Genomic DNA, 12837 nt, shown 5'->3' with positions numbered 1-12837 from the left:
TCCAGCAATGCGGCAGAAAGACCTTTTGAAATACTGTCAAATCTGAGTTCTTTAATTTTTGGCTTGCAATTATGAACAAGAGGTAGACTGAGATAGATAACTTCTTTGTGATAGTAAATATCTTCTTAGATGTGAAGGCATTTGGCCATTTTCAGGAATGAACAGCTTACCTCTAGTCCCTTAGGTGCCCTTTTTTCTATCATGCAAAAGGACTGGAGCATTGGAAAGGCGGGCCCCTCAACATGGCAGTCAAGTTGATGGAGTTACCTCTTAAGAAACATGCTAATTCCACAAAATGCAGGGACAAAGTTAAAGCAAAGCACCCACATGAAGCAAGACTTAACTACATCAACCTATTTTGCCCCCTTTTGTTTGCACATAGCTGGGCTCTAGCTGCCTAGTAAACTCGTGTGGCAAGGATGTGACACAAAAAATACCGTTATCCTCCAATTGGTATAGAAACTAAACAATAAAAATTAAAAAAGACGAACAAAAAGAGATAAAGCAAAGAGAGAAAAGTGTAAAGAACCAACCCAATCAACTCCTTTCATTGCAATAGGAAGCTACTCTTCCATCACAAAACGATCACCATGGCTCTCTCTGCTCATCAAGCACGGCAGCTTGGAGCAGAGGTGAAGCCATCTCCCCCTTTTACGTCATCCGTCCACCATAGCAGACCTCCTTGCTGCTCTCTGCAGTCACAAAATTCTCTCCTTCCGACTCCATTGCGCCTATCCAAGAGGCCCAATTCCTTCTCTTCCTTTTCTTCTTCTTCTTCTTCTTTTCCCTTCTCCTTCTCCTCCTCTTCCTTGTCTTCTTCTTCTTGCATTTGTCGAGCTTCCCTGCAGGCCCTGGTGTTCGACTGCGATGGCGTCATCTTGGAATCCGAGGACCTCCATCGCCGCGCTTACAACGCCGCCTTTGCGCACTTCAATGTAGTGTGCCCTGGATCCCCAGAAACCCTTGAATGGAGCTCTGAATTCTACGATCAGTTGCAGAACCAGATAGGAGGTGGCAAGCCCAAAATGCGCTGGTTTTCCCCTTAACCGAGTTGTAGCGCAATTCATATTGTCTGCTCAAGCTACGGAAATTGTCTAATGCTGAAATTGCCAACCGAATTTTAATGGAATTTGTGTTGCCTTCTCATTGCTTTTGCTAGATATGAAAATTGTCTAATGCCGAGTCTTTATAGTGTTAGAATTCATGTTGTCTGCTCGTTCATTTCCTATCTAAAGAAATTGTTTAATGCTGAATTTTTTGACTGAATTGTATAAGGATTCATGTTATCTGCTGATTGCTTTTACTAGCTAAGCAAATTTTCTAACACTGAATTTGATCGTAGGATTCTGTTTTGCTTATTCATTAATGAGATTGCTTTCCTGCCTCCCTTTGAATTGCTTCAATTATTCTCCTCTTTAAGCCCACTGTCTCATAAGTTTCATAAAATTGGGGATAAAGAATGCTGGCAATCTGCAGGTGCCGATTGACAAACGGTCATGGAAGTTCATGGCTATGCAAATATTTCACACTTCCAAGGCAAATAATAAGAGCAAAAAAAAGCAGAGTTTTTTGAAATAATACTAATCATAACAGCTTGCCATTAGCACTAGTCTTAAAGAGAAATGCCAAAATTGTGGACCACTATATGAAGCATGTATCCCCAATGCATTGAGGGACTTGTGATGGCCCAAGGAAGGGAATCAAGTAATGAGGTAGGTACCATGACTTTAACTGACAACTGCTGGGGGTGCCTATCTGAAACCACATCAATGAAGGTCCTGTCTGGCTGAATGGCACACCCAAATGCTTGGTCAATCTAGGCAATGGAATATCTTTTTGTAGATAACCACTTTTGCAGCTCAAGCAGAAGTGGTTACTTTGGCCTTGGCAAAAGTGGTTGCTATAGCTATGGTACTCAGCTGCCTATTTTACACGCTTTACAGGGTCATAATGATGGATGCAACGAACCACCTAGATATATTTGTATATAAGATTGCTGTAGAGGTGCTTGTAGTGTGCATTGTGTGAGAGTGAGTAGCATTATATTCATTGAGGTTTTGCTAGAGACTCACTTCAGCAAGAGTTGCATCTTCTATTCCTTTAATATGAATTGCTTGGTGTGCTTTGGGGCTTGCCTAATATCAATGTCTTTTAACCCTGTCTCTCCTCTTGCCCCACTCCTTGCACTTCCCACTCCCTTTGTGCACCCTAGCACACTCAATCTAATTCTATGTGTTATTTGGTCTAGGGTCACTCTCTCTCACACTCTTTGTCTTGGCCACCTCTCTCTCACTATCCCTTTGACTCACTCTCTCTCCCTCTCTCTCCCTCTCCTTTTTTTGGTTCAAGGCCAGTCTCACTCAATCTATCCCTCTGTCTCACTCTCACACTCTATCTCTTTGATTGTCCTAGTCACTCTAGTTACCCTTAGTCTTTCTCTAACTTTGCTCTAGCGAAACCTCACATTTGGCTCTAGGCTTGCAATAGCTTTCCCTTGGCACCCCTTTGGTGGAATCGAGGTCAAGAAGAAGAGAGCATACTACTTGGTGTGAACCTGGTACACCCTTGTACTACTACAACTCAAAATTATGGTGATCCTATTAGGGGCACTAGCTTCTTGGTGTGGCCTAGCCCTATTGCTGCATGCCAAGCCACTTGCTCTCATAAGTCCACCTCCAATCTAACCAACTTGAGTATGGCTACAATCAGACCCTCCCTTAGGTTCTTTGTGTGAAGTTGTCTCCACTCCCGGTGTGCTTGTCCTTGTGCGTCTTGCTTTTTTCTGTTCTTGAGGAATGGATAGCAATGCTTGATGTACCTCGAGGGGGGATGGGTGAAGGACATAGTTACCTGGAACGGGGAACGGGAACGGGAACGGGACCCCCTGGAACGGGGGGAATGTCCAAGGTCGGGGAACGGGAACGGGGGGAACGGCACATGTCTTAAGTGCCCCAAATATGCCCTGCATGACCCAAATTGCCCCAAAGAATGCCCCTCTAATTGCCCCAATACCCATCAATGCATGAAATTGACCCAAATGTCCCAAAATTGACTCGATTACCCCCATAGCTCCAAATTGCCTTGAATTGCCCCAATTATCCCAAATTCCCTTGAAATTAGACAATATAAATGGATGAATACCTTGGAATTGAGGATCGGCTGAAATTTGATTCTGATTTGCAAGAGTTGATAATGCATCAAATTTGGACTTTGCATGGACTCCTAATTAGCTTATGGGTTGTCTTGACACTTTGAATCTTCAACCCGAGAGAGAGAGAGAGAGAGAGAGAGAGAGAGAGAGAGAGATTAGTGTGTGCACATTAGGCAATGGAGATGGGTGAATATGTGGTAGAAGGACTATGACCCAAGCAAAAAAAAAAACAAGAAAAAACGTCAATTTTCAGTAAACAGGCCTGGAACGGCCGTTCCAAACAGGGAACGGCAAGAAATGGTAGGGAACGGCAGGGGGAATGGCAGGGAACGTTCCCTGGCCGTTTCACCTCCTTGGAGGGTTTGGAACGCGTTAGGTTGTTCCTACAGGCCGGAACAGCCGTTCCCTGTTTCTATGGTGAAGGAGTAATGCGGAAGGTGGAGGTGTGCCGAACCCAGTTCCATAGCCATAGGTGGAGCCCTTATGTAAAGACTTGGCAAGGGTTATTAAATTGCCAACATCCACAAGGATGGCCTTTGAAGACCAAGAAGACCATTTGTGTTGTTGGATTAGGAGCACCTGTTTGAGCCACGAAGTGGATAGAGAGGATGCCTTCTTGAGCCTCTTTCCCTCTACCTTGGAATGGTTAGCTAAGAAATGGTACAGCCAATACTTGGATGTGATCTTTTCCTAGACTAGCCAAGCCTAAAAAACCAATTGATCAAGGCCTTTCTTCCTAGAAATAGATAAGATTGCATAGTAGGAGAACTCAACACCTTGAGCTTCAAAGAAAGGGTGATGATGCCAAAGTTCATGACTAGAGTCAAAGTTTTGGTCATGAGGCTTCCGACATATTCATGAGACTTCATGATGCGCCAATGGGCCATGTGAGCATTGCTAGTTGTGACCTAGCAGAAGATTTGGGAAACCTTGGAGCCCACCGCCACCCTAGAATAGTTCCAACAATTGGTAGTAAAACTAGAGAATCCCCGTAGAGTATCTCAAGTAAAGCTGTGGGGTCTGGGATGCATCCCCTTAAAACATGATGGGTTAATTGAATTGAGGCTAGAACTAGAATCCTTAAGGTGGGACCGAAGCAAGAAAGGGGAAGAGTTTGCCTTGCTTCAACTAGGAAAGGGAATTGAAGAAGTGAAGAAAGGAAAGGAGTAGTCTACAAGTTATGGTGTACCTCTTGTACCTCTTGTAACAACCTTGGTCATTCACACCCAGGCTACCCCTACAAAAAGTTTTGTATCTTTTGTCAGAAGGCATGTCACACAGAATTGGAATGTTATTACCTCAAAGTGTTCCGAAAGTTCTAGCAAGGAAACCCTTTGAGTGATTCCTATGGTGCCTCCATCTCTACCTTCATCTAAAGCCCTCCCTTGGCAGACCCCATGAGAGCCATTGGAATGGGGTTGCCCCAAAATTTCGGGAATCCCTCTATCTTAGCTACCCCTCCCAATTATTCCATGATTCCACCATCCAACTATGCCCTTAACTTGCATACTGCCACTTTGCAACACCTTGCTGTATTATATCATCCGTGCCTTTCAACTCCAAGCGCCACCCACAATCCCACAGTTATCTACCATTGATGCAGCAAGTATAGTCACTACCAAAGCACCCCTTGCCAACAATGTTAGGAGGCATGTGACCGTTATTCTAGAGATTTGTTAGAATAGTTGGTGAAAGCAAAGCGCGACTGCTATAATAGACTGCAAGAGCACAAAAAATAGAGAAGAACATTGCAAAGAACACAAGAAATCAAAGAGAATATGCTTGGGAAATGGAATCCATATACCAAGGCACATGAACAATATGAGTTCTCGGCTATTGGGTCACGGATAGTGTGCATTGGTGTCCTCTCTCCACTGGGATGTAGTCACCCCCAAAATTGGCCTGAAATTCAAATTTTTGGTTGATAGCCCTAAATTTTTGCTAGGAATTGAGGTTGGTGGTGCTGATAGTGAACGGACATGGGCAACAGAGAGGGTTGAGCAGAGTACAAGCATGGGTTGAGGTGGTGTTTGGTGGTGGCATGCATTAGAAAGGTAGGAGGCAGCGATGGCAGCAGCGGTGGCATGTAGTTAGAACTAGGGCTCAAAGTTGTCTCAATTCCAATTATTTGGAATAAGAGATGGCATATGGGGATGCAAGATGGCTCCTAAAATGACATACCATAAACGCTTCTGCACAAACCAAGCCTTCATCACAGCAATCCAGGTCAGATAGGTAGGTTCTTTAAAAGCTTATCATTAGTAGAGTGACATGAGGTGCCATTTGAGAGGAGATGCAGAAAAGATTAAGTAAAGAAGAGGTTTAGAGAGAGATAGGTAGATTCTAAGACTTAGCCCAAAACCACGAGTTCAGCAGTACAGCTCACAATATAGGAGGAACAAAAGTGAAAAGAGTAGAGTGGTAGATTCATGGCAATCGGCATGTGTGATCCTTCCTCTGACAGTGTCGAAATCAGGCTGAAAATGCAAATTGGGAGGAAAAGGCTGTAAGTGACGGACTTAGAGCAGGCATGTGAAAAAAAAGTTGAGAACAGCAAAATCATTAGCTGATCAGTGAAAATGGTAGCAAAGCAATCAAAAGGCCAGCTGGATCAGCAAAAGGCAGGTTAAATTCTGCAAATCAACAGCAGATCTGTTGAAAATGGCAGCAGAACGTGGGCAGATGCTGCAAAATACAGGGGCAAACAGCAAAATGCAGGCTGGCTGATGGCTGGAAACTGCCACCCTGCACTCTGCTCAGCCACTTGGACTTGCCCGGATGTAGACAGCATATATGCAAGCTTTTCCAGCAGTTTATGCGCCTTCAGACCTGAAAAACAGCAGTCACAAACAGCATGCAGCACTAGAACCAAGTAGAACAAGCTCTGATACCATGTTAGAATAGTGGCCAGTGATAGAAACCATGCATCATGGCCATCTGCATTTTCAGTTTACATGAATTTATTGCTTGCTGTAATTAGTGCATAATTAGACCATTCACCACCCTTCTAGAGAAGGAAGGCTGGTTTCATGCTTCCATTGTTGAGAAATTATCAAGTTGAGTGGAAGTCAGAAGCATTGAACGAGTATTGAACTTGTGATCATCTGAGTGCTACAACAAGCATGTCTTCATATAGTGAGATGAGATCAAGCAATGATGATGCCTCTGAAAATTCACAAAATGAAGGACGAGGCACTCATCATGGGCAGTAAGCTGATAATGGTGTGTAGACCAAAATGTGGGTCCTTCTAGGCCTCTTGATGCTGATGACTAGTGGATAATAGTTGATGTCTTTGCCCAATTGGCTTCCAAATGTAGCCAATGAGCAAAGCAATTGATGCCAATGGGGCAATTAATGCAAATGCAAGGCCAACTTGGAAGTGAGAACCCAATGGGTTATGGATAGCAAGGCATGCATGCTAATGTGGGTCAACAAGGGTACTTTGGAGGTGGATCAATTTTCCAAAGAATGCACGGACCAAATGTACATGGTATGTAGCCACCTACGTAGGGTATGCAAGAGCCCAATGTACCTGGGTATGGCAAGTAGAACGCAAAACCCAATCTATAGCAATGTTGGCATGACCAACTATGCAATGGCTAGAGGCATGAGCATTATGCACTAAGAGATGGCTCTTTGATGATGTATGGTTGAATGTGTGTCACAAAGTAGTTGAGGCCAAAGGTGATGACAGAGAATCATGTTCCTTATATAGGGTATAGAGGTATTGATGCTATAGTTAAGGAAATGGAGTACTTTTTCTATTGGCGTGCTTTGAGACATGATGTAGAGTAGTTTGTCAGTGCATGCATTGTGTATCAAGAGGTCAAGTAAGACAAAATGTGCGAGGTTTGTTGCATCTCATGCCTATACTTGATAGGCCCCAACAAAGCATTGCTATGGATTTTATCTTTGATCTTCTAAGAACTCCTACAGGAAATGATGGATTTGGACTATCATTTGTAGGTCCAGTAAGTAGGCCTGCTTCATTCTTCTTAGGAAGAAGATTAAGGATTTGCCCCATGCAAGAGATGGAAAGGTTGTTGGAGGCTGGCTGAGCCGCATTCCAACATTCTGGAGGCTAAAGGGAGCAAGAGAGAGGCTAACCTATTGTAAATGCCTACTTTGGGAGTTGTTCCAACCATTAGGGAGTGCATTCCCTAATTTACAGTAGGAATTTGGGTTTGTCATCCACCTTGGGTCTTGTGCAAGGAAATTGAAGGCCCAATACTTGAAATTAGCAGTTGAAATTTGAGGATTTTCAGAGATTTCTAAAGACCAGCTCATCCCTATTAAATTTGGGGTTCATCTTGACCAGCCAAGGGTCAATTGGAGGCCAAATCCCTATTTGATCAGGGGGAAAATCAGATTGAGGGCTTGCTGATCATTTTTGACAGCAACTGGTACTGGATTTTGAAGGAGATTGGAACAATCTCAATCTACTTACAATTGCAATATAAGTTAAATAAATACTGCAATAGGCACCAATTTTGGGGCCATTGGGAGTCTACTGTGTCCAAGATTAATCGGTAATATCTGTATTTTCAGTTTACATGAATTTATTGCTTGCTGTAATTAGTGCATGATTAGACCATTCACCACCCTTTCAAAGAAGGAAGGCTGGTTTCATACTTCCATTGTTGAGGAATCATCAACTCCTTGACTTGGGGGGCTTGTGGCACTTGAGTGGAAGTCAGAAGCATTGCTTGAGTGTTGAACTTGTGATCATCTGAGTGCCACAACAAGCATGTCTTCATATAGTGAGATGAGATCAAGCAATGATGATGCCTTTGAAAACTCCATGGATCTCGATCGCTCATGATTGACTCAAGCATGCCATGCTAGTTAAATACGTGCTGCAAAAACAATTACGACATATGATCATTTAATCCTTAATCTTCTTTCTAAGAAGAATGAAGCAGGCCTACTTACTGGACCTACAAATGATAGTCCAAATCCATCATTTCTTGTAGGAGTCCTTAGAAGATCAAAGATAAAATCCATAGCAATGCTTTGTTGGGGCCTATCAAGTATAGGCACGAGATGCAACAAACCTCGCACACTTTGCCTTGCCTTAACTATAGCATCAATACCTCTATGCCCTAGATAAGGAGCATGATTCTTTGTCATCACCTTTGGCCTCAACTACTTTGTGATACACATTCAACCATACACCATCAAAGAGCCATCTCTTAGTACATAATGCTCATGCCTCTAACCATTGTATAGTTGTGTGAGAGAGGACATGATCGAAGCTTAGTACAGAAAACCAGTAGACAATAGAGAGTGAAGCACGACACCCAATGCAATAGAGTGAAAGAGTGTAAACTGGAAGTACAAGGTATAACCCTTAAACCTTAGGGTTGTAGGGGGTGTTCATACCCGAACACAGTAAGTGCCTGTAAGTGTGTGTCATAAGCACATACAAAATAATACCATAAGTTTGGGGAAAAAAACCTCTCCTACCGAGAGTAAAAAGTGCCCCAGTGTCCTACTGATCACCAACACTCCTATGTGAGCATAAGCGTAAGTGAGGCGTGAGTGAAATACCCAACAAACCCCCTTGGAGTGAGGAGTGATCAAGAGTACAAGGATCATCCGCCACCAAAGGAGATAAAATTTAAAGCATGGCGAAATGCTTTAAATTTTTCATGAGGAAGAGCTTTGATGAAGATGTCTGTCACATTACTGGTGATAGGATAATAAACAAGGCTGATATCACCTGCATGTAGCCTCTCTCTGACAAAGTGATAATGTATCTCAATGTGTTTCGTGCGTGCATGAAAGACTAGGTTCCGTGCCACTGCAATGGCACTTTGACTGTCAGTGAACAAAGGAGTAGACTCCATAACGGATACATCCATATCAGCTAGTAAGCGTCTAATCCATATGCATTCACCTGTGGTAGTGAAAGTTGCCTTGTATTCAGCTTCACATGACGATGTGGCAACAATGGACTGTTTCTTGCTAAGCCAAGATATGCAAGACGAGCCAAGAAAGAAACAATTGCCACTAGTGGAGTGATGCGAATCATAATCACCAGCCCAATCACTGTAAGCATGTAATTGCAGTGGTCCCCCCTTGGCATAAAGCAATCCAAAAGATCTAGTACCCTGGAAGTAACGGAAGACACACTGTTACGTGAGCAATGATTGAGAGCAAGCCTCACTCATGACCCGATAACGAGACGTTAAGGAGTGCTGGTTGGGGGAAATTGATTTTGTCGGATGCACAACACAACTCAAAATTTTTTTAATTATTCGACAGAACACCACAAGCCACACACGAAACAAATGCCAAACAATGCCTCTGTAGCTCAGGAAAAATAAAAAAACTTAATTTCGGATAGAGCATCACACAAATCCAATACAAAATTAAAAAAAACACCAACAGTTTCGAAGACAAAAACAAGAGTATTGTATTCTCATACCTTGAAAGCCTTGAGCCAATGCTCGGCTCCACAAAATCCAAATTCTTCAACTTCCGAATTAGCACGTCAAGAGTATCCTCTTGCATGCAACCCTCGTCTCACCTCTCTCACAAAGTACAATTGTATAAGAGGGGAAAGGCCCTTAAGCCTTCTAGTTCTCTCCTTAAATAGTTTTTCATCCATACTCAGGTTTTCTCATGCTTTTGGCTTTTTAATGCTAAGGCTAAACGTTTAGGCTAAAAGTAAGCCTGTAAGGCTAAACGATACGTATAGCCTTATGCTTTCTAGCGTTTTGAAAACGCTGCCACTCTGTGATCACGGCGCCATCTTCTCATTATCAATACTTGCAAGTCAACAGTCGTGTGGAATATGCCGTTTTTTTCTCTTGCTTTTGCCATAAACGCCACCTGTCACATTTTGTGAATACCGATGAATCTCCTTGCCATCTAGGATCTAATGCCGCCGTGCATCAACGTTTTAGAATGCTATTTCAGAAAATCATCAAATTGAAAAGCTGGCATCCTCTGCAATATTCAACGGCACATCGACACTGTGCAATTGCCATCGAATCAAATCCCCTCTTTCAGAATCTGATGCCACTGTGTTGACATACAATGCCGCCTTGCTCTTAAGGCCGCTTTATCACAATCGCCTCCATGTTTCATCGTTTCAGAATGTCGATCACTTGTCCCATTGGCGTCACTTGCCCGATCAATCAAGCCATCATATATTAATGGCGATGTCACTGCTTTGATTTAAAAAATTGAATTTCTTTCTGCCTTTCATAATGTCGCCATCCCAAAAGATATGAATTATTGTCTTCATCGCAATCCAACTGCTACACTTTACGATTTCTATTAATTGATCTTCCATTATTGATCTCTTTCCTGCAATCAAATCCCCTCTTCGAAACATAATATCCACCATCATATTCTTCTTCCCCTTATGTCAAGCTGTCATCCTGAAGTGCTGAATTGTTTTGATCCGTGATAAAAATATCCAATCATCTCTCTTGATGAAGAAGAACTTTGCTCTTTCAAGCCTTACATGCCCTTGTATTCTTCATAAACTCCAATGTGGTGTTCACATTCTTGGAATCTTCGTAATGAATTTGTATTTCTATGCAATGTGCCCTAAAGAATATGCTTCAAAAAATGTACATCGTGCCCAATCTTTGACATGATTTGAAGAAGACATGCAATGCTGGAATTTATGCTATGCAACCTCTCAAGCAATGCTCACACAAAAAAATATGGATGCACTGAAGAAATTGTGCCTAGCCTATCTAGATGTGCTTGTGCGTCATGCATAATGCAAACATAGTTCCTTGATTATTTAAATCCTTATCCTCACCTCTTAACACTCTTAAAAAAGATATGAAATACTCCGCTCCTCCCCCCCATAATCTCACCAACACTCTAGAAAAGATGGCCCTCAAGATGTTGACCAGATAAGGACAGTCCATTTCATAGTTGGCGGCATCCTTCACGACCCTTTGACTCTCCCAACCGCCTTACACTCTCAATCAGAGGTTCCTAACTTTGTGATGAACATCCCAAATGGTGCGTGCAAGAAACAATGTGTGCTCAATGACAAGTGCTCTCTCATGTGCGCATGTAACTAAGATTTATTGCATATAGCTGCAGTGGGCCTCATGCCGTGCAAGTACTCAATGATGGTGCGAAAAGTGCTTCATCCCAACCCATGGCATAGAAGTATTTGAATAATTTAGGAGACGACCCCTGAGTGTAATGCATCAAACAAGTGCATTGTGAAGTGCTCGTGAACCCATAATCCCCTTGATGTGCAAGAGTCTCAGTAGGAAAACATACCATGTTCCACAATGTTCGACAGCTACTAGCAAACTCCACCTTCAACCTGTCCAAAAAATTACCAAGCTCGACCAAGGCTATCAAGTTTTACACTCAACAAATCAAACAAAATGATAGAAAAAAATCCTAAGCTAGACAAACACAAGAAATCCAATTACAAAACAACAAAATAAACAGTCATACAAACAACTAAACTAGCAAAAATCAAACCTAACTACAATTCGACTAGGGCTTTTCAGTTTTCAAAAAAACACTTGACAACGCTTAACAACTCGCCAATGTGACATGCGTGGCTGATACATATATGTGCTCAGGGCTGAAACTACAAACTATATGTCTGGCCTAGTGTTGCATAAGTAAATAAGACGTCCAATTGTTAGAGCATATATGCGTATATCAAACAAATCACTGTCATCATGTAATGACAGTTTAAGTCCAGGTTCCATTGGTGTACAAATTGGCTTGCAATCCTATAAGCCAAACTTCTCAAGAAGTTTACCAATGTATCTTGACTGTGATAACCCAATATCTCTAGCATCATGTATGAACTGAATGCCCAAGTAATAATGCAAAAACCCCAAGTCTGATATGTCAAAAGTTTGCTGCAAATGTTGTTTAAATGCTGAAATCTGATCAGCATGTGTCCTTGTAAGCAAGAGATCATCAACATAAAGACAAATGATCAACATGGATCCCCCCTCTTTACATACGTAAAGGGTAGACTCAGATGAGCTGTTTATGAACCCTTGGCTAAGCAAGAAAGCATCTATCTTTGCATACCAAGCTCTAGGAGCTTGTTTCAAACCATACAAAGCTTTTTTCAGCTTGTAGACGAAGTGTTCCAAGCCCTCAATTGCAAAACCAGTGGGCTGATGCACAGTCCATCCATAATGAGCAGCCAAAGCAACCATAGTCTTGATGGTCATCATACGGGAAGTAGGAGCAAATGTCTCCTCATAGTCAATGCCTTTTTTCTGTGCATAGCCTTTAGCTACAAGCCTTGCCTTGTATTCGTCAATGGATCCATTTGCATTCTGTTTCAGCTTGTAGACCCATTTTGTTCCAATGGCTTTCTTCCCAAATGGCAAAGACACCAAATCCCATGTTTGATTCTTAGTGATAGAATCCAATTCAGCTTTCATTGCTGCCATCCAATGCACACTCTATTGTGCATCCTCAAAACATTCAGGCTCCTCATCATCAAGGGTGCTTGTTGCCATAACGAACTCCATGGTATGTGCAGTATCATGCATACGAGCTTGCCTTCTAGTACGACCAGCGATGGGTGCATCCAGATGACTATCTTTCATAGTCTATAAATACCATCTAGGCATTTGTCTTGCCTCCTGACTGTGCATAAGCTCTTACTGAATTTCAGTTTCAGCACTTTCCTGAACATTCAGATCAGCCAATGGCTGATTTT

General features: G+C 42.4%; 1 protein-coding gene across 4 annotated transcripts in view; it reads left to right on the top strand.

Moving 5' to 3' along the window:
• Positions 1-525: 525 nt before the first annotated feature.
• The window catches only part of LOC148010515 (Haloacid dehalogenase-like hydrolase (HAD) superfamily protein), a 59119-nt gene continuing 46807 nt past the window's right edge, over positions 526-12837 (top strand). For all 4 annotated transcript variants that reach the window (XM_087670999.1, XM_087670998.1, XM_087670997.1 and 1 more), the window contains exon 1: positions 526-1033. In XM_087670999.1, the coding sequence (XP_087527125.1) occupies positions 591-1033 (443 nt within the window). In that variant the 5' untranslated portion in view covers positions 526-590. The remainder of the gene's footprint in view (positions 1034-12837) is intronic.

Source organism: Lygodium microphyllum, chromosome 29 (genome assembly GCF_053477565.2).
Source record: "Lygodium microphyllum isolate KBCC chromosome 29, Lygodium_microphyllum_v1.1.10, whole genome shotgun sequence".
Taxonomy (NCBI): Eukaryota; Viridiplantae; Streptophyta; class Polypodiopsida; order Schizaeales; family Lygodiaceae; genus Lygodium; species Lygodium microphyllum.
The sequence above is the reverse complement of the archived record's forward strand: the minus strand, read 5'-3'. Positions and strand labels throughout refer to the sequence as shown.